This window comes from Azolla caroliniana, unplaced genomic scaffold, assembly GCF_043228905.1.
Source record: "Azolla caroliniana isolate FFs.n. ecotype wild unplaced genomic scaffold, voAzoCaro1.0.p SCAF_21, whole genome shotgun sequence".
Taxonomy (NCBI): Eukaryota; Viridiplantae; Streptophyta; class Polypodiopsida; order Salviniales; family Salviniaceae; genus Azolla; species Azolla caroliniana.
In genome coordinates, this window is record NW_028230456.1 from 922,335 (window position 1) to 941,877 (window position 19,543).

At 37.1% G+C, this 19,543-nt stretch overlaps 2 protein-coding genes across 3 annotated transcripts; both read left to right on the forward strand.

The window, feature by feature from the left end:
- Positions 1–9,813: 9,813 nt before the first annotated feature.
- Positions 9,814–13,542, forward strand: LOC147850188 (protein KINESIN LIGHT CHAIN-RELATED 1-like). Its single transcript, XM_087336351.1, has 3 exons — positions 9,814–10,944; positions 11,335–12,221; positions 12,852–13,542. The coding sequence occupies exons 1-3, from the start codon at positions 9,907–9,909 to the stop codon at positions 13,084–13,086; spliced, it is 2,160 nt and encodes a 719-aa protein (XP_087192477.1). The 5' UTR covers positions 9,814–9,906; the 3' UTR covers positions 13,087–13,542.
- A 3,367-nt stretch (positions 13,543–16,909) lies between these two features.
- On the forward strand, positions 16,910–19,118 carry LOC147850189 (uncharacterized). Of its 2 annotated transcripts, none has more exons than XM_087336866.1 (3): positions 16,910–17,312; positions 18,212–18,404; positions 18,794–19,118. In XM_087336866.1, exons 1-3 carry the CDS (start codon positions 17,229–17,231, stop codon positions 18,919–18,921), a joined length of 405 nt encoding a protein of 134 aa, XP_087192992.1. In that variant the 5' UTR covers positions 16,910–17,228; the 3' UTR covers positions 18,922–19,118. The 2 variants fall into 2 exon arrangements, with proteins under 2 accessions (XP_087192992.1, XP_087192991.1); XM_087336865.1 differs by having other exon boundaries at positions 17,001–17,312; positions 18,791–19,118.
- The last annotated feature ends 425 nt before the right edge of the window (positions 19,119–19,543 follow it).

Below are 19,543 nucleotides of genomic sequence, written 5' to 3' on the forward strand. Positions count from 1 at the left end.
ACATCTTGTTGGATAAAGCTATGTTATCTTGCTCAAGAAAACAAACACCAAAGTACCCATAACTTTCTGGAGTGTATGTATGAATGTATGCGCGTATGTACGTATGCATGTGTGTGTGTGTGTATGTATGTATATATGTATGTATGTATGTATGTATGTATGTATGTATGTATAATGTATCAGTATGTATGGATGGATGGATGAATGTAATATGTATGTATGCATGTATGCATGTATGTGTGTATGGATGTATTACGTATTACCAATATTTGGCTTTGGGAACTTCTAAAATGAATGGTCAAGTTTCATTTTCGTGCATGATATAATATGAAATTATGTGGGAATACCATAAAAAGTGACACATTCTTATCAAAGTGTGTGCTCCTTATAAATGTTTCCACTCCTACCAATTCAATAATTTGACCAGCATTTTAGTGAAATGGTGGAGCACCCTTTTCAAGAACAATTCATCGATCCATTTGAATTAATAACTCACACTCATGCGAATAAGATGGAATTAGCTATTACTATATGCTTGGCATTATAAACATGTTCCGTGATATTCCAAATCTCACACTTACCTATAAGATGGAATTAGATACAATTATATTATTGGGAAAAAACTTTGAACACCTTAATATCCTTGTGTTTTCCTTTATTTCCCAGCTTAAGGTGTTTGGTCTTTAACTACACCTTGAGAAAAATATATTGTGCCACTTGCACATGTTTATCTTTCAAACGCCAACACATTTATGTGAAAGTCAAACCCAAGAGAGGCAAAAATCTACTATATTGTAATGCCAAGACCTTAGTAAGTTTCCGTAAAGGTAATAAGAAAGGGTGAAAGCAATGGAAGTTACATGCTTGCTCATGAGTCATGTTGTTTTACTTAATTCTATCATCTAAGTTTAATGATTTTAAATACTCTCTCTATCTTGAATTAATGCAAAGCCTTATTTATTGGATACTTCTGTATATAATATATTATATCACAAATTACAATAATAATGTATGACTCGTGAGTATGACTAACCGATGTATGGGGTTTGCTTCTTATAGTCAATGGTTTCTCTATCACTATCCTTGAAAACTTTTACCTTTCAGTTCATTAATAACACGATCCTTTATGTGTCCACAAGTTAATAAATTCATTCATGAATGTTCATTGTTGCTTTCTGTTTTGTGGCCCAACCCTTTTGAGCTCATATGAGGTCTCGTCGAGTGTTTATAAAGGCCGTCTATTTTGGTAAAAGAGAACTCGTCCACGTTGGAAAGAAAATGTACAATTTCACATTTTTATGTTTCATCGGGCAAATCATTGAGTTTTTCTTTTGGTGGCTAGTGGAGGCTTTTGCCTTGAATTGTTAGCCTCAGGGTATTGTTGTATTGTCATGTCCAATACACCCTTAGTTGTGTACAAACCCACGAGGAGCATGGATGTTTCATGGGAATGTGTGAAGCCAGTGAGGTTGAAATTCGAAAGCCCAAAAAAGAATTGATGGTGTTCCTTTCTATGTTAATACAATTGAACTTCACTTTCACATGAACATCTCCCCAAATGAAAGTAGCGGATGATGTTCCCGACAAAAAACTCCTCAACGTACATTCATTTTAATTTGGAAAAGAGAAGAAGAAGTAACATATGTCTAAATTTTGATTACAAAAGAACCATTGAGTATTGAATTTCATTTCCCTAGTAATTAATCGTGTTGCATTATCAACTATTGTAATCATTAATTTTTGGATTTTGACTTATTAATAACCGATCTTTGATTAATTCATGGAATTTTGGGATTTAGCTCCGCAATGTTTTGATATGGATATACTAGCAATGCATTATCCTTTGAAACAAATGCATTTAAGGAAATGTGATGAATGTAGGAGCAAATCAGAATAATGCAATGGTATTTTAGAGTTTCTTCGTTTTGTTTTGTTGTTAGTTAACATGACTTTTATCAGTTTCTTAAGGTTTTGGTTTAGGATACTTCTATGATAAAAGTATACCTAAAGTATGACGCATTCTTCATTCATATCACCTTGTGGTACATGAATTCTTAGTGTCCCCATACATTATAAATTTATATGTTTTTACAACTAATACAACCTTGGGGGATTGATGGAATGTCTATGTTTTACAACATCTTGTCACATGCATTGCCACACAACCCATGGGATGTGTGTTTTCTATGGGATCCCATCACATGCTTCCTTCAAACACCCAAGGAACATTTGGTTCTACATTGTCTTTTTTGCGTAAATGTTGTGACTTGTGATGAGTCTTGACTTTTTCTTTTTCTTCCTATTTACATGCATTCTCAAACATTGGAAGAGAGAAACAATGAATATATCTATCATATTATAATTACTCAAACATTTATGTAATCGAGAATAAATGAATGAATTGACCACAATTGTTCCAGGTTGACATAGTTCGTTTGGAAAGATGAAGCAAAACTCGGAGGTCCTCCTTGATTTCATTATCACATTGTTCACTCTTTCCTTTTGTTGTTTGTTGCACATGCATCTTCATTGTCTATTGCATATACAACTTGATTCATATTTGGCCATTCTCTTTATTCCTTTCCAAATAATGAATCTTGTTTCGATGGTGGCTTGTTTATCGGTCTGGCACATTTGGACCAACCGCTGTAAGTTTGTTTTTCAACAACAAAAGATCCCTAGTGGTGAGGTATTAATAAATATCTGGTTTGAGTTGGTCTCTTGGTTGTGGGGACGATACGACTCGATTAAGGGGGAATCTGATGCAGCTGAAAGATCTCGATCAAAGTTCTTGCTGAAATGGGGTAATTCTCCTATGGTCGGCAGATCATCATCAGGGCCTCAATGGCACTACCAAGCACCCCGATGGCAGTTTCCCCCAATAGTTTCCAACAACGTCTAGGTGCTGTAAATTTGTATAGTTATGGTACAAATAACTAGGTTATTTGAGTTGTTTGGATACGTTTGTTGAAAATGAGGTGGGGACTATGTCCGCTTTGGTGGGAAGGCCAGAGTGAGGGCTGTTGAGAGGAATTTTGAGAGTTCTATGATGTAATTTTGTTTGCTAACTAATGCGAAGCAGTATTTTTTTGGAAAAAAAAAATACTACCATGTGCACATACATAGAAGCCTTTTTCTTTTTGACTCACCCACGAATATGCCAAATTCAAAATGTGGTACATCGTACATTGTCATTATTGTGATTGCAATATCTTTCATCCATTTTAGATCGAGATTCTCCTATTTTACACCTTCACTCATAGATATCTATGTTGAATCTAGACACATGCAATAGACGAACCTATGTAGTCATTTTATATATACCCAAGCAAACAATTCCATTTAACTCTACATATCTATGTCTTGCCAACTTGGTCGTATAAATACAAACTTCATCATGCTCGATCAATACCCACATTTTGAATCATTATACCATTAAGACTTGTGCATTGTACTATGAGTCCTATCCCATAGACATTGGATTGATGCCTACTTGGCATACAACTAATTCTCCTAGACTTGTAGACATGTCTCTTGCTACACTTGTAGATTTGCATGCACCTTTTTAGTTTTAACCGTGGTTATGTTATCATGTTTTGTTTTGAGTGCAAAACCACCAATGCCCTTTTTATATCATATGATCATTTGAGCTAGTACTTACAAAGCATACAATTTGGGAACCATATTTGATGTACATGTAAAATGAACCATTTTCCAACTGCTAATGTTGCATATACAACAATAGCATTAAGTTGGTTTTCTCATTTGGCGTCTTAATTCTCGTGAATAATGTTTCGGAAAAGACAAAGTTTAATAACTTTAGGACTTTGATAGAGTTTAAGATGCACAATTGATAATTTGGAAATTTCGTAGGCCAATGTGGCATTTAATTGATGAATGTTTTATGTATCTATCTTTAAGAAGCATATTAGACAAAGAAGGCTTAGCAATATGAAATAAACCCATATTATGTGTACATATGTATGTAGGCGTATATTTATAATCGTGAACATTCTTCGGTGTGGTTGTGATTATTTGAGGACATTTCATAATTAGTATTTATACTATATTATTCCCCTTTTCGAATTTTCCTTTGAAGAAGGTGAAATTGTCTTGAATATCTTGAACTTTATCTTTTGACTTCTTTATTCAAATGTATGCACTTTCTTTGTCTTCTTATGCTTCATGTGTATGTAATTTGTGATCCTAGAACTTTTGAGTGCATAGGCATTTTTATAAACCTTTATTTTGTGTACTCCAAGAATTCTTTTTACTCAATGTGTACACATCTTTTCATACAATGAAATCTTGTTTTCTCCCATTTCAACTGGGTACATTTGCTATTGGTGATAATAAGTCATAAAATAATGGTATTTATGTAGCTACAAATCTTGGTAAATGGACGGGAAGGGGAGTCTTTGTATTTTGAAAATATGGCGTGCATTTGATAAAAGGATACTTGGTGGGTTAATAGACATTATTTGTTGATTAACCAATTCATATTTGGATGCTATGTTATGGAAGATTATATCAAGCACACAATGAAATGGTTTGGACTCGTTTCATTGATCATATACCAATACAAGGACGTATGCGAGCATAATATAAATCTTCTATTGTGATGCCATGTGTTGTATTGAATTACTTTAGTTGATGTATATTTGTAGTTGGGTTCATGCCTCTCACATGAATAGTCAAGACATTTCATGATTATTTGTTATATGTATTATTATTCATGTTACCTATGGCTATTGTCTTATTAACTTTTCATCACATGGATCCAAGTTCAAAGGTGGTGTATATACGAACTAGTACGAACTTACACAACATCATCATTATCACTTGAAATGACTCAATAAATGTAGAAATTGTTTACTTCGTCTTTTACCCTTTAATATATTCGATCATTCTAAGCCTTTGTTGTATGTACAAGAATTTGGTGATAATCCGGCAAGATGGTTGATGGGGAAAGAGGAAGTATAGTTGTTGACTTTACAACCACAAATGTGGAAAGTGGTTCTTTTGAAAAACCAAAGAATGTAGTTGATTGCCTTCAAAGCCGAGATGTATAGGTTGAAGAAGTATTGAATGGCTCATAACTATGACCTCAGAGGGTTTGTTTCCAATTAGAGATACTTGCAATAGATTTCCTTGCAATGTGTCTAGGGAATAGATTGTAATTGTTAGACTGCTTTCTCTATGTTGGAGTATATAGATTTGTTTCCTCAACCGTTGTCTACACAAGACGAGCTTGGGAAAAAATACTTTGTACGATGTAACCATTATGACCTTTCTTTATAACTAATGGAAGGATAATTTGTTTTGAATATATATATATATATATATATATATATATATATATTCCATCGTTCTAAGACCATTAAGCCACTACAATGGCATTCTTGACTTTAGGAAGATGAGTAATGACCATGAAGTTTGATGAAAGATATCTACGCATTACCTACCCATCTACATCAATATGGGAAAACAAATCATTGAGTCATAATACGATGCTACAAAAAGCATGATGGCCATGATACTTTTCTTTCCGGTACTCCTTCTGTGCATGGTAGCAAACCCCCTTCCAAGACTCGCTTTCACTAATATATTCTATAATATAATATCTAAAAGGGTAAACAAAGCATCAAGGAGAAATAGTGAAGCAAGAGGGAATGCATGTGCTCATATGAGCAAGATAATTTACTCCTCATATTGCTAGTTCTACTACATCCCTTTGTACATGTTTTTATCCAAGGTATGCACCATAGATTGGAAATGCAGATTATAAATTTAAGTAGATGTATTCTACAACTAATATGCACACATGCTTGGTTTGGGAATGCATATCAACATACATCTCAATGTGGATGTTTCAACTCACAAGATGGAGAAAAATGCAAGAACTTCAAAGCATCTGAAGTATAGTTACATTATGAAGCATAGAAGTAAACCACTAGATGCATAAAATACATGAAGCAATAAAATGAAAGTGTGCTGAATTTGGGCGCATTCAAACATGACATGATAGTGAGGCCTTTTTCCCAATCCATAAGCATTTAATAAAATATTTGTAGGTAAAAAGTGCCGAGTAAAGGAAATGCATTGATAGATCTTTTAATAGAATATATAATTGAAACGAACTTGGATTATTCTACCTTGTTGTTTTACACCAATTATCTACACCATTTTTCACATATTTTAATAGAATATATAATTGAAATGAACTTGGATTATTCTGCCTTGTTGTTTTACACCAATTATCTACACAGTTTTTCACGGGGAAAGACAATTATTATGGTTGCGGGCTTTTGTATCATGGGAAAGGGAAGTGATTAATTTGAAAGTAACCGATTGTAAGTATTGTGATCAACACACAAGCCAACAAGATGTGGAAAAGAATGATGGTTAACTTATTATATGAATTCTTGTATGATGGGTGAGCATGTGCATAATATTTTGGATCCCATGAATCAGCACACTATAAGTTGAATAAACAATACATCTTTATGCCACATGTGTATGTATAAAACAATGTAAACTAAGAGCTTATCTTTGAATATGTGAGCGTGAAAAAAATGCATTGGTATTTGGATAAGCAAAAGTGGAATACTATAGTTTGGATTCATTGTAGTGTAGTGGTAAGTATTCTCGCTTGGTATTGTAGTATTCATTTTGTTGACAACGGCGCCAATGGGTTGAGTTTTAAATGAATAAACTGAGAAAGCAGAGGAGGACAAGAAAAGGACACCCTAGATTTATCAGATGGTAGAAGGTAGTGGGAACTATAACATGCAAAGAAGTTTTAAATTCGAACGGGGAAGTTTAGGAATTGACATCAGTGAACTCAGTTTGTTCTTTGAGAGTGGCACTAATGAATCGAGTTTTAAATGAGTAAACTACGAAAGCGAAGGAAGAAAATAATTGGAAGCTCCACATTTAATTGATGAGAGAATCTAGTGGGAACTATAGTTTGTAAATGGTTTTTAGTTCAAGGGGGGAATTATAGGAAATGATGTCGATGCATTGACCACTACAGATTTTGGTGGGAGACAAATCACAATGACATGTGAGAGGCCTATAACAATCAAGGTGTTAAAGTCACCAACCGTAGAATTGCCATTTTGTCTTTTGGATTTGAACCTTTTTGTTCCTTCCTCCATCCTATCCTCGCAAGTTCTTCGCTGTACAAAATTCCATTAGAGACCAAAACAATCTTTTTATTATTCAACGTCGGTTTAGGCTTCAGCCTTGAACCATAAGTCTTCAATGTAATGATGATACACATCATTAGACTATGGAGGATTTGCATGCCTCTACAATGAACCAACAAAGACATTGGAAGTAGGAGTAAGAATGGGCTCACAACCAAGTTTCAAGCACTTTGTGCAAGCACCAAGGTAGGCAACTTGCTAACCCTCGGTGATTGTGCATCAATCATGGGCTTTGGCTAGGGTCACTAATGCCCATGATGCCTTTTGGCGACCAAAAAAATTGATCAAGACGATGACATAATCTATAGTGAATTAAACGAGGTGCAAAATGAGGATAGATACACAAACAAACAAGTAATGATCTAGTAAAGGCGATGGAGATGTTAACCATGAGCAGTGATTTGTGTTTATAGACGACTAGAGATTACAATCGATATTGGTCATCATATGCTGGGTTAAGAGGGTGTAGACATAGACGACCGTCGACTATAATGGGTTAACTCTTTTTATTTGTACTACCAACACGATCTTTGTAGCTTTTGAAGATGTTGCTTCAATGAGACAACCAACAACGATGTGCAAGATTGTGTACATATAGATATCATATCCTAGAGCCAATTCAATACCATGTCTAATTAGAAGCATCCAATATAATGTAGTGATTGTCATGTCTTTCACTTTTCCAACGGGTACATCTATCTCACTTCATTTCCATAATTTATTCCATGGTTTAGAACTGAAATTTTGGTTATTTGGTGTACTATTACGTCATTAGCTCTTTGGACAATATGGAAAATGAGATGTGAGGCTGTTTTTAATAATGGTCACATACATCTCAGTACTATGCTTATTGAATTCTGTCTGTTATTTGTCCACACCATATGTGGGCAATATGATGATCTGCAAGTTTCAACTGACGGCAACGTCAAGTGGACTTTAAGAAACGGTGGCGAGGACTTCACTTATTTTCAGATACAACTTCATGTATGAAGTGGAATTATGCCATACCTTCTTCTTTATTGCATAGCTTGTAGATTGTTCTCCATTCGTTTCTTATATGATATCATTTGTTTGATTAGATGTTGGTAATAGCTTTTGTATTACAATAGAGGTGAGATAAAATGTCTCCTTCTGTTTTCTATATATACATTTCTCAAGTAATATACTAAGGTGTATCTTTCTTGAAAAAAATAAAAAATGTAGTGATTGTCATAAAATTAAGGTAGTGAGGTAAACCAAGAGTTAGAATTTGAATGTCCCAAGTGTCATGGAAAGAGACAATTTAAACTCTCGCACCATGGATCCTGTGCTTGAATATGGTGTGACATAATGTTGAACACAATAAGATGATGATATGTACATGTAATCATGTAAAGTTATGTACCCTTCAATTTTTATCTTAATTAGGACAAAGACCCATAAATAAATACAGAAAATTGAGAAATTTGATTTAAAAGTTACGGAAAATATGCTTATTTCTTGTTGAACCACTTGACATATGCTTGATCAAGCCCTTAATCACATGAAAGTTTAAGGATAAATTATAATAGAACCAAAGGGAATAAGATATATTTAGACTAAACCTTGGCTTAACATACCATGTTGAAGTGTTTTGGTTGAAAATAGCGATAAAGGAAGATAAATGGAGGACACATTGCTAGACTACGTGGCTTCCAATAAACGATGAACATTGAATCAGAGTTGTTTCGAGTTTTCTTAATGATTAAAGCAAACTAACCCACCAAAAACCCACTTTTTTTTTGGTCGGAAGCACGAGCAACAAAACAAGCATTTTATATAATAAAAAGCTTATCAATCCGGGAGGAACGAAGGTGCTATAAGTAGATCAACTTCTGATTGGATTCGACCAATGAAGGGGGCCCCGCTGAGGAATGGGGCGGGAGCACGAAGGTGCGTGCATCATCAAAGAATCGGGAGCTCAAATTCGCGAGAGTTTCTCGTGTGATGATCCATAAATCTTTTCATTGTGATGATGAGGAAGGAGCCCCAGGAGAAGGAAGGAGGAAGGAATGAGTACATATATGTATGTATGTGTGTATGTATGTGTGTATGTATGTGTGTATGTATGTGTGTGTATGTATGTATGTATGTGTGTATGCATATACATATGTATGTATGTATGTATCATGTATGTATAATGTAGATGTATATTGTATAGTTTTGGCTTGTAGGGAAGCCCAAAGGAAGAAACCCTAAACCTTAAGAACAGGGGAGAGTACAGCAGACAAACAGACACAGACACAGAGAGAGAGAGAGAGAGAGAGATCTGAGAGAGATTTTGAGATGGAGGAAAAGGCAGAGGAGTTCAGTGGGGTCTGAAGGGAGGAAGAAAAACACAAAAAAAAAGCAGAGAAGAAATGCTTTTACAGTGTCTGTCACTCACTCTTTTGTCTGTTCTTCCTACCATGTTTCCTTTCATCTTTAATTCTAAAGTTCCATAGCCATAGCCATTTAGCCATTTAGCCATAACCCTTCATTCCCTTCTTCATTTACTACAGTAAAATTCTCTGATCTCTGAAACTTTTCTTTCCCCTCCATATCCACATTCTTTCCTCTCTCTCTGTGTTTCTTCTATAGCGTTTTTTTTTGAAAGATTTTTCAATTTTTTTTTTTTTTTACACAATCTTCTACCTGAGACCTAACAAAAATTCAACCTACATTGATTTTCTGGCTAATGCCTGGTTTCGCCATGGAACCTTCTCATCCAAGCTCCCCTGCATTCTACTCTAGGGTTAGGTCAGGTACCAACAGAAATGCAGACAATCATCACCCTCCTCCTCCTCCTCCTTCTCATCATCATCATCATCAGAATGGTCTGAGAGCATCAAGAAGCACAAAGAGCTCAGAAAGCTTTGTTTCCAGTCCCAGGGCTCCGGCGGTGGTGAAGCATAAAGATTTCTCCGATCCTGCAGAGCAGGAATTGAACCGGCTGACTCCGGCAAGAATCTTCACAAGGCATAATCAGAACAAAAACAGCGTGGGGGAGGATGATATGGCAGGAGGAGTTGGGGGTTCGCATACTGCGAGATCTCGGATGAACCCTATCCATGTGAACAGAGCACAGGGGAACCAGCACCGGCGCAGCAGCAGCAACGAGAGCTCAATACCTGCTGTGACAGGCGCCATTGATCGTGAACATGACCATGATCCACATCTGGGTGCAGTCGATGAGGATCCACTAATCTCCAACCCCAACACTGAGGATCTGGGCCCCCTCCTCCTTAGATTAGCCACTGCTCTGCACCTCTCTGGTGACAAGGACAATTCATCCAAAGCACTCGAATGTGCAACAAGGGCAGCCAAATTCCTCGAGAAAGCCACTGCCATCTCTTCTGCTTCTTCTTCTTCAGTGATCTCCTCAACTTCCAGGTTTGGTAAGCAAGCTATATCTAGCTTGGATTATGTAATGTCTCTCCATGTTCTCGCAGCAATATATTGCAGATCGGGTGAGTATGAAGAGGCCATACCTATCCTGGAGAGAGCCATAGCCATAGCCACAGCTACACCTGATATTGATGAAGGTGGTGTGGATCATGCCCTTGCTGCCTTTGCTGGGTATATGCAACTAGGAGATATTCTCGCTATGACTGGACAGTATGAGAATGCTCTGGGCTTCTACCGGAATGGTCATCAGATACAGAGTAAAGCTCTGGGTGCTATGGATCCTCGAGTTGGAGAAACTTGTAGCTATCTTGCCGAAGCATATCTTAAGGTTGTTCGCTTTACCCTAACTTACCTCCCTTTCTGTTTCCCCCTATTGTCTTTGCTCTGTTTTCCTCTTAAATCTCTTCTCTATATACTCTCGTTTCGCATTTTCTTGTAATTTTATTTCTTTCTTTTTTCGGTCAATTTTCATGCAGTTTTTATCTGATTCAAAGCTCTTCTTTACACCTTTTTTCCCCCTCTCTTCACCCACAGATATGCCTTTTGGATATTTTTAAAGCTCTCCATTAAGCCCCAAACCCATTTTTGTGATTTGTGTTAGGAGTTCAAATGCTCTTCTTTTCTCACAGTTCAAATGCCCATATAAACATCAACAGTTTCCATATATTGCCCTATTTTAATGCCTTTTCTATGTTGCCTCGTTGTGATACCATTTTAGGCTCTGCAATTCCAACAAGCTGAAGAGTATTGTGAGCTTGCACTTGAGATCCATGCCATCCATAGCAGGCCAGGATCATTGGAAGAAGCCGCTGACCGGAGGCTAATGGCCTTAATATTGAGCGGGAAAGGGGATCATGAAATGGCTCTTGAGCATCTTGTGCTGGCTAATGCTGCCCTCAGATCACACCCTGGGAAGGACTTGGATGTGGCGGCTGTTGATTGTGGCATTGGTGATGCATACATGTCTTTACTCCGATTCGATGAGGCAATCTTCTCCTACCAGAAAGCTCTCACCCTATTCAAATCAGTGCATGGTGATAGCCATACGAGTGTGGCATCGGTGTACGTTAACCTTGCTGTGCTCTTTATGAAGATGCGAAAGCATAAGGAGTCAAAGAGCTATTGTGAGAATGCGTTGAGAATCTATGGCAAACCCAATGCGGGGCATTCTCCTGATGAGCTTGCCAGTGGGTTGACTGAGATTGCGTCGGTTTTTGAGAGCATGAACGAGAGGGAACAAGCTTTATTCTTGCTTCAGAGGTCTCTTGACATATTGGAAGCATTGCCAGGGCAGCAAAGTGCAGTTGCTGGTGTGGAGGCTCAAATGGGTGTTCTGTACTATTATCTTGGGAGGTATGAAGAAGCGTTCATGACGTTTAAGAGTGCAGTGTCAAAGCTAAGGTGTGGTGCTGAGAAGAGGTCACCCCAGTTGGGTATAGTGCTCAACCAGATGGGGTTGGCATGTGTGGGATTGAATGAGATCTGGCACGCTGCTGACACTTTTGAGGAATCGCGACGAATCTTGGAAGATGTGTATGGGCCACATCATGCAGAAACATTGGCTGTGTGTAGCAACCTGGCAGGTTCATACGATGCATTGGGCAGGTATTAATCCTGAAAATGCAGAATGCACGGAAACTACACTGCTCCCATTTTCATGTTGATGTTTAGCTATGTGTAATGTTGCTTATTATGAACACACACACACACACACACGCATACACATTAATGGAGCTGATTAAGTCAGAGAGATAGATTGATTAGCCAATGGAAGCCCAGAGTCTGGATAGCTATTGTCTAGATATAATAGACCTTTGGTTAACTGGTATACTATGTAGGTCTATGTTGAGGCGATACTTATCCTTAGTGATGACGCCAACCAATTTGTTATCCATGAGCTAACAATTTTCATCTCAGACAGAGTTCCCTCCATTAATGTGTAATACAATCATGCACCAATGGATTCGATTAGGCCACCCTTTAGATCTGTTAAAAGTATACACATAATAATACATTAATGGAGTTGATTAGGCCAACAATTAGCTACATTAATGTAACTATGATGTATGTGTGCATGTGAAACATGATATTAAGTTTGTTAACTCCATTAATATATGATGTCGTGTATATATTGCTGGTGAGGTATAAGAATTATTGGGTGAGATATATATGCGTTTGAATTGGAAGCATTCAAAAATCTTATGTTAACGCTCACGATATTATGTTTGTGTGAAGGTCGGATGAGGCTATCTCCCTCCTTGAGCATATACTTGAAGTAAAGGAAGGGAGACTGGGAACAGTACATCCAGAGGTTGAGGAAGAAAGGAATAGATTGTCTGAGCTTCTCAAAGAGGCAGGACGCCCAAGAGTTCGGAAAACTAATACCCTCGAAGAACTTCTTTTCATCTCGAATGCACAGAGCACAAGGCATCAAAACCAAAAAAATGACCAAAAAACCAGTGTAATGTAGAGAGCCAGAGGGGGTTACATAGCATATCCGTGTGGAAAATGTTTTCTCAACCCTTGTATACAGCAAATGCGATGTAGGTACAAATTAATATTTCAGCCCATCATATTTTAGCACTAAAATATTACAGGAAGGATATATACATGAATTTTTTCTTTTACATCATTCAACGATATCATTCTCTCCATATATGCACCTAAGATTCAATGCAAAACCGATGGAATTCGTTATACAGTTATATGGTGATGAGATTTGAGTACAGTAAGGCTGGATCATGGATAACCATTGGAAAAATGACAATGCAATGAAATGTGTTACTGAGAAGACTGCAAACATGTATACCAAGTTTCGTCGAAAAGAGAAATGATGGTGTAATCAGTTACAACATGGTTTGAATAATGACAAGGACGTAAGAAAATTGGTTCTTATTTGTATTGGAATTGAAGATGAAGTACTGAATTCCCTTTAACACCGTCTTTCCTTGAGTTGATGTGTCTGAAGCACTTAAATATTGAAACAGATTTAGAGAAGTTTTGCCGATCCTCTAGAAGTTTGGGGAATATTGAAGGTCTCTAAAGGGATTAATTAGACAGTTATGTGACCATTCCATCTAAAATTGGTGAAATCAGGGGATGTTTTCAGAGAAACATAGTATTGAACCTCATTTCTTCATCGTCCACGGTAGAGTTTACTTCAAATTGTGATTAATTTCGCTTCTTGTAGCCTTGCGACAAGTTCTTCATTCTCCTATAATAGAGCCCATTAATGCCAGAGCGATGTGCAATTAAATCAACCATGTCAAATTCCTTTGATCACATCTTTTCATTGACAGCCTGCAGAATATTGACAGACACTCTGTAACAAGTTGCCAGCCTGAGGACATGTAGCATTTTTGTAATGAAGTCTATATCTTATTGTAAGGGTCATGCATGTAAAGTTGAGTGATATACCCCGATTTCAGACAGTGAAGTGTTACCAACGTTTTTGTATCTTTGTACTGTAGAGTCTATCTTAAATGTAAAAACATTTCCAAGCTGAGACTTGTGAGATCTGTTTGTGCTTTAGTGTGGGCTTGCAATTTTGATGAAGAATGATCATCAGCAGGGATATCCTCAGTTCAAATATGAGATATTGCCTATACAATACATACTAAATTGCAATTCGTCTTCTTCTCATTCTTTGTGTTGAGAGTATGATGATTCCTGCTTTCTTTGATTGCCTTATCCCATGATATGTTCACTTGACATCTTGTGTTTTGGCAACTTAAGTTCCAAATTGCATTAGATGCATGACATTGTTCACAAAAACTAGATTAACCCTGATACTTAAATCTAAGTCACCAGTCCTAATTTCATGTATCTAAATTTTAGTTACATGTTGACATAACATCACATGGAACTTTGATCATAAAACACTACTTAATTACACTTAGAATCCAACAATTTACACATGTGAGTGGTGATTACATGTTCCAAATTGCATTAGATGCATGACATTGTTCACAAAAACTAGATTAACCCTGATACTTAAATCTAAGTCACCAGTCCTAATTTCATGTATCTAAATTTTAGTTACATGTTGACATAACATCACATGGAACTTTGATCATAAAACACTACTTAATTACACTTAGAATCCAACAATTTACACATGTGAGTGGTGATTACATGTACCATTGTGCGGTGTTAATACTCCATTCGCAGAATGATATAGAAATTCTTACATTTTACTCTCAGAATGACCTTGACATCAATTACAAAACAATGGAGATCAACAATGTACCACTCTAAAAGGATAGTTGTACTTGGGGGCTATGTCTTTGCCAACCATGTGACAATTGAGAATGGACATCCTTTGGATATTGCATATCTAAAGGCCTCCATATATGACTCGACATTTGTTCAAAAACCACCCTAAAAGTTCAAATGCTTATTAATGGCGAACAATTTGTCACACAATTTTGACTATTGATTTGTCTTTGCAAGTAGGGACCATCATTTGGCAATAAACCACATTGATTTTGTATTTAGTTCCGTTTGTGAAAAAGAAGCAATGATTTGGAGTCTACAGTTCTTTGGTGGGTCCTTTGTCCTCGTGTCTACTTGTTTGTCTTGTACTTGCCTAATGACTTTTTTATCCTTGGTTGTAATGGGAGTTGATTGAATATGTGGGATAGGGCAAATATGCATGTGTCTTGACACATATTAATGATTGCTAGAAACTGAAACCCTTAACTTAAGGTTGTAAGGCACAACATTATGATTATACCACTAGGTCTGTATATTTTTAGTTTTTTTTATAACAAAACCATACGAACATGTAAGCATTACTTTTTAGGATGCTTGAAATGTCTTGTATGAGACATAAAGACAGTGGTACCACATTAGATACTAGCATGAGATGTCTCATTAGGATTTGCTCCAACTAGACAAGTTCAGTGAATTACGAACACAAATATGTCCGTTTTAGGGGCAATGCAGTGGTTGTTGACAACTTGAGGGTATTCTTTGTAAATATCCAAAGTTAGAATGTGGCTTTGATAGAGCTGTGTTTTCCACAATGTTAAGACTTGACATGCAACTACAATTTCAATGAATGTGTATCTTTAAAAGATGTCAAAACTGATTGGAATGACAAATTCTAATTGGTTGGCTATCCATTGACAATGTTAATTTATGTTAGTTGGCCAAAGCATTGATGTAAGACACTTAACAAATCCACATAATATTATATAGAAAATGTCATGTGTTTTTTCTTTGGCTTGCTATAAAGTAAAAATAAGTAGATAAGCTGGCATAATATTATAGAGAGACTATATGATTTAGAATGGGGAAAGACTACACAAACCACATAATATTGTAGAAAGATGATATTCCAACACATATGTTTGTTTGTCGATCAATATTATGTTAGTGCCACTTATCAAACTCTTCTATTCTTCCCGCCTTTAAAAGCATTCATGCCACATAACCTCTTCAAAACTGGCCTCATTTCGTGTATTGATGGCCACATACATCAATAAACCTTTAAATTTAAGGGAGCCGGTTTCGACTTTATTTATTTGTTATCTTATTGGTCTTGGAAACCTCTCTTTCCACGTGCAATCGATGATAGTGGCGCTAGAGGAACCATCGTCTTCCAAAGTTTCATTATCCCATTCATTGTGATCACAACAATCTTTCCAACACTCGCACATGTTATGTTTTATAAATTTTATTTTATGTTGAAAAACAATTGCTTATCCTCATTATGAAAGATCGCCCCTCTCCTTTACATTCTTCTCCTCCACTAATAGTGCCGCACCCAAAGTTTTCTCAAAATGATTACGTAACACTTCTAACCACACTCTCGTGTGATATCGAGGAAGACTTAGGGGTCACGAAAGAATAAATATGTAGACGTGCTATTTATTATTGCTAAATCATGAGGAATAATTGGTTACTAGCTAGGAACCCACATCGTAGATTACAATCACATATGTATATATATTTTTACATGTATGCATAAATGTGCATTTGCCTTATGAATCACGACATGTGCTACATTATGTTTTAGGACTGGCACTTTACAAGGATACTGGTCTATGGGCTATAATGTCCTGTGCCAAACCGGACGAGCACTTTATAGAGCCGAGTCCTACGGATCTTTCGTCGCCATGTCTGGTCGCATTTTGAAAGGCCTTTCTTTGGGCCCGGGTGGGTAGGAGGCGGGCATGGCAATGGGCGGACATAAGATCTTTCGGATCGTGGAGCCTCCCCCATTATGACACAACTCGTTCAATAGGGTTTAGGGTTTAGGGTTTCAAAGGCCCTTCCTTATCTTCTGTCGGTTTGGTCGGGCGGGCGGACATTTCGATGGACGGACATTAGGATTATGTTGTGGGCGTTTTTGTTTGGGTACTTTTCATTTCTTTGCTTCTGCTTGAAGGGAGAGGCTGCTGGGGCTGCAGATTCATCTCTCCTTTTTCTTTCTTTCTGCTTTGTTAGATTCGTGAAGAAGATGATGATGATGATCACGACTTCGATGGTGACCCTTGATCAGACAAGAAGGGAGGTAGCACGGAAGAAACGAAACACTAGAAACGAGAAAGGAAAAGCGTATGACAGAGGATTGATGCCCTCCTCCTTCCATTGCGTAACTCTGCTATGGTTCCTCCTCCTCCTCCTCCTCCTCCTTCCAAGAAACGCAGGTCTCCGCAGCCCATTGATTTCTTCATTTGGACAACAGAGGTGAGTGGCACCTTCTTCCGTTCTTGGTCAGAAATGGTAGGGTAGGGTAAGGTAGGGTGTGTGGAGATTCCTTTTTGCTTTTGTTTCTCCTTCCCTCTGATGCACGATCTGTGTTTTACGGCCATGGACATGGGACCGGGTAGTAAATAAGGTATGTATGGGTATGGATGTATGTTATGTGTTTGATGCCTTTATTTATGCATGTTGTGCACGCTAGGATTGAAGCAGGGTTTAAACACCATACTATAGAATGAGAAGAATTTTTGAGGATTCTTCCCATCTTAATAAGGTTATGCATGTATGCATCACAAATAGTGGTTACTTTGTTGGCCTTCCTCATTTAATTAATGGCCACTTCAGAAAGATTCATGCTATGTTTCAGGTCGGTAGTCTATTGGCAATGAAGTTTAATTTGTTATTAAAATGCGTAACAGGGAAGATGCTATATACACCATGGGACTTGATATTAAGCCTAGAGATAGGTCCCTTTGCATGTGAATTCCTGGTTTGCTTAGCTATGCTCGGACACTAGTACAAGAAATAAGTAAAAGTGATGCTAGTCTCTGGCACCAACAGTATGTCAATAGGAGAAATCTAGCTTCCTGGATGAAATTATTTAAAACTTCTCTGGTGGGGAGATTCAGCAAGATTCATGGACGGTTCAATTGGGATTTTACCACCCTTTGGAAGTTCTTTGGTCTGGTTTCAGTATGTCAAAGTTTTCCTCTAGGTTTTATGGTTAATGGCTTCTCTTCTTGTCCTCCTTCACACCACGATGTAGGCTGTTAGCTTATAAGGGTATATTCTGATCATTAAAATGCCAGTTTCATGAAATAAAGGTCAGCCCTCAAAGCAGAGAGGCTGAATTGTTTATGATTTCTTTTTCTTTTGCATTCTAGGATGTTGGTACATGGCTAGAAGATATTGGCCTTGGTGGATGCAAGGAAAAATTCACACAGAACCATGTTACAGGGGAGTATTTGGATAACGTATCTAATTTTACTACCGATGAAATTATGAGGTTTATAAGCCAGTGCCATATGACATGGGGAGACTTCATCAATCTCTGCAAGGAGCTACGGCGCTTGAAAGGTATCACGGTCTAACATGTATCCAGTAATGTATTCTGGATTTTCTTAAGCCTTGTGCATTAAATCTAAGATCTTCACCAATGCATCTGTAGAGTTGGTCAATCAATCAAGCATTGTAGGTTTCTCTGGCCATGCTCAGTAATCTAAGGCCTTCATATAGACATCATAGAGTTAGTGACGCAATAATGCATTCTAGGCTTTCTTATGCACTTTAAGCTAAGGTCTTTACCTACACATTATGGAATTAGTAACACCAATGATGCATTCGAATCTAAGGTTTTCACCTATGCATTGTAGAGTTGGGTAAAACAAGGTCTTTAAATTAATGAGTGACAAATGTTACATCTTTTATTATACCCTTGATTCTAGCTGAATGAATATTTGCAGTAGCATGCTTGCAAGGGGAGCAAGAAATTCGAAGACCTTGGTGGGCCCCGGCATGTTTTGATACGATGTTTGTTAGAGCAGCAAAGAGAACCAGACAGGCTCGGGTGGTATCGCTAAGATTTGACCCTTAATAATGGAAAAATTTGTCCATTACCTGTGACTCTGAGCCAGAATTGGTCGAACATGTTTTATTTACCCATCCTTTTCAGTTAATACCCTCATTTGTTTGTCGAACATGTTTTGATTATGTAATGAAGTGACCCCCAATCTTTGATGGATTGAATGTATAGACCTATAACGCATAAATCAAATCTAAAATTCTTTGTTTACTCATGCAGATTAATGTTCTTTTTTGGTAATAATATCAATAAATCTGTGGATATCCTTCTACACCATTTCACTTGTGACTGTGAAGCATTAAAGTTTTGAAATAGATTTAGGTCACACTAACATATATCTGCAAGAAGATGTCTGCATGTATGGAATGGGTTATGATATCCAGACTCTAGACATTCAATAGCTAGTATATACGGGGTTTTCATGAATGCTGCATGAACTAGTGTCACTGAGCTCTACACATTGAGAAAATATTAGAACGTTGAAAACTCAAATATCCAAAAACCCTTATCTGGGTCACCAGTATGACCACCTCGAAATCACATTAATGTGCATTAAACTTCACAAATATGGATGGTGATTAGATCTTCGGGTATATTTCCATTAAAGGATATCAAAGCTAGACCCTAATTAGGG

Bases quoted from the DNA above. Each gene is read 5' to 3' on its own strand.
- LOC147850188 (XM_087336351.1), top strand. From the start codon at position 9,907: ATGCCTGGTTTCGCCATGGAACCTTCTCATCCAAGCTCCCCTGCATTC. The intron at 10,945-11,334 runs GTTGTTCGCTTT...ATACCATTTTAG, and splicing joins TTGCCGAAGCATATCTTAAG to GCTCTGCAATTCCAACAAGC. The intron at 12,222-12,851 runs GTATTAATCCTG...GTTTGTGTGAAG, and splicing joins TCATACGATGCATTGGGCAG to GTCGGATGAGGCTATCTCCC.
- LOC147850189 (XM_087336865.1), top strand. From the start codon at position 17,229: ATGGTTCCTCCTCCTCCTCCTCCTCCTCCTTCCAAGAAACGCAGGTCT. The intron at 17,313-18,211 runs GTGAGTGGCACC...TTTGCATTCTAG, and splicing joins TCTTCATTTGGACAACAGAG to GATGTTGGTACATGGCTAGA. The intron at 18,405-18,790 runs GTATCACGGTCT...GAATATTTGCAG, and splicing joins GGAGCTACGGCGCTTGAAAG to TAGCATGCTTGCAAGGGGAG.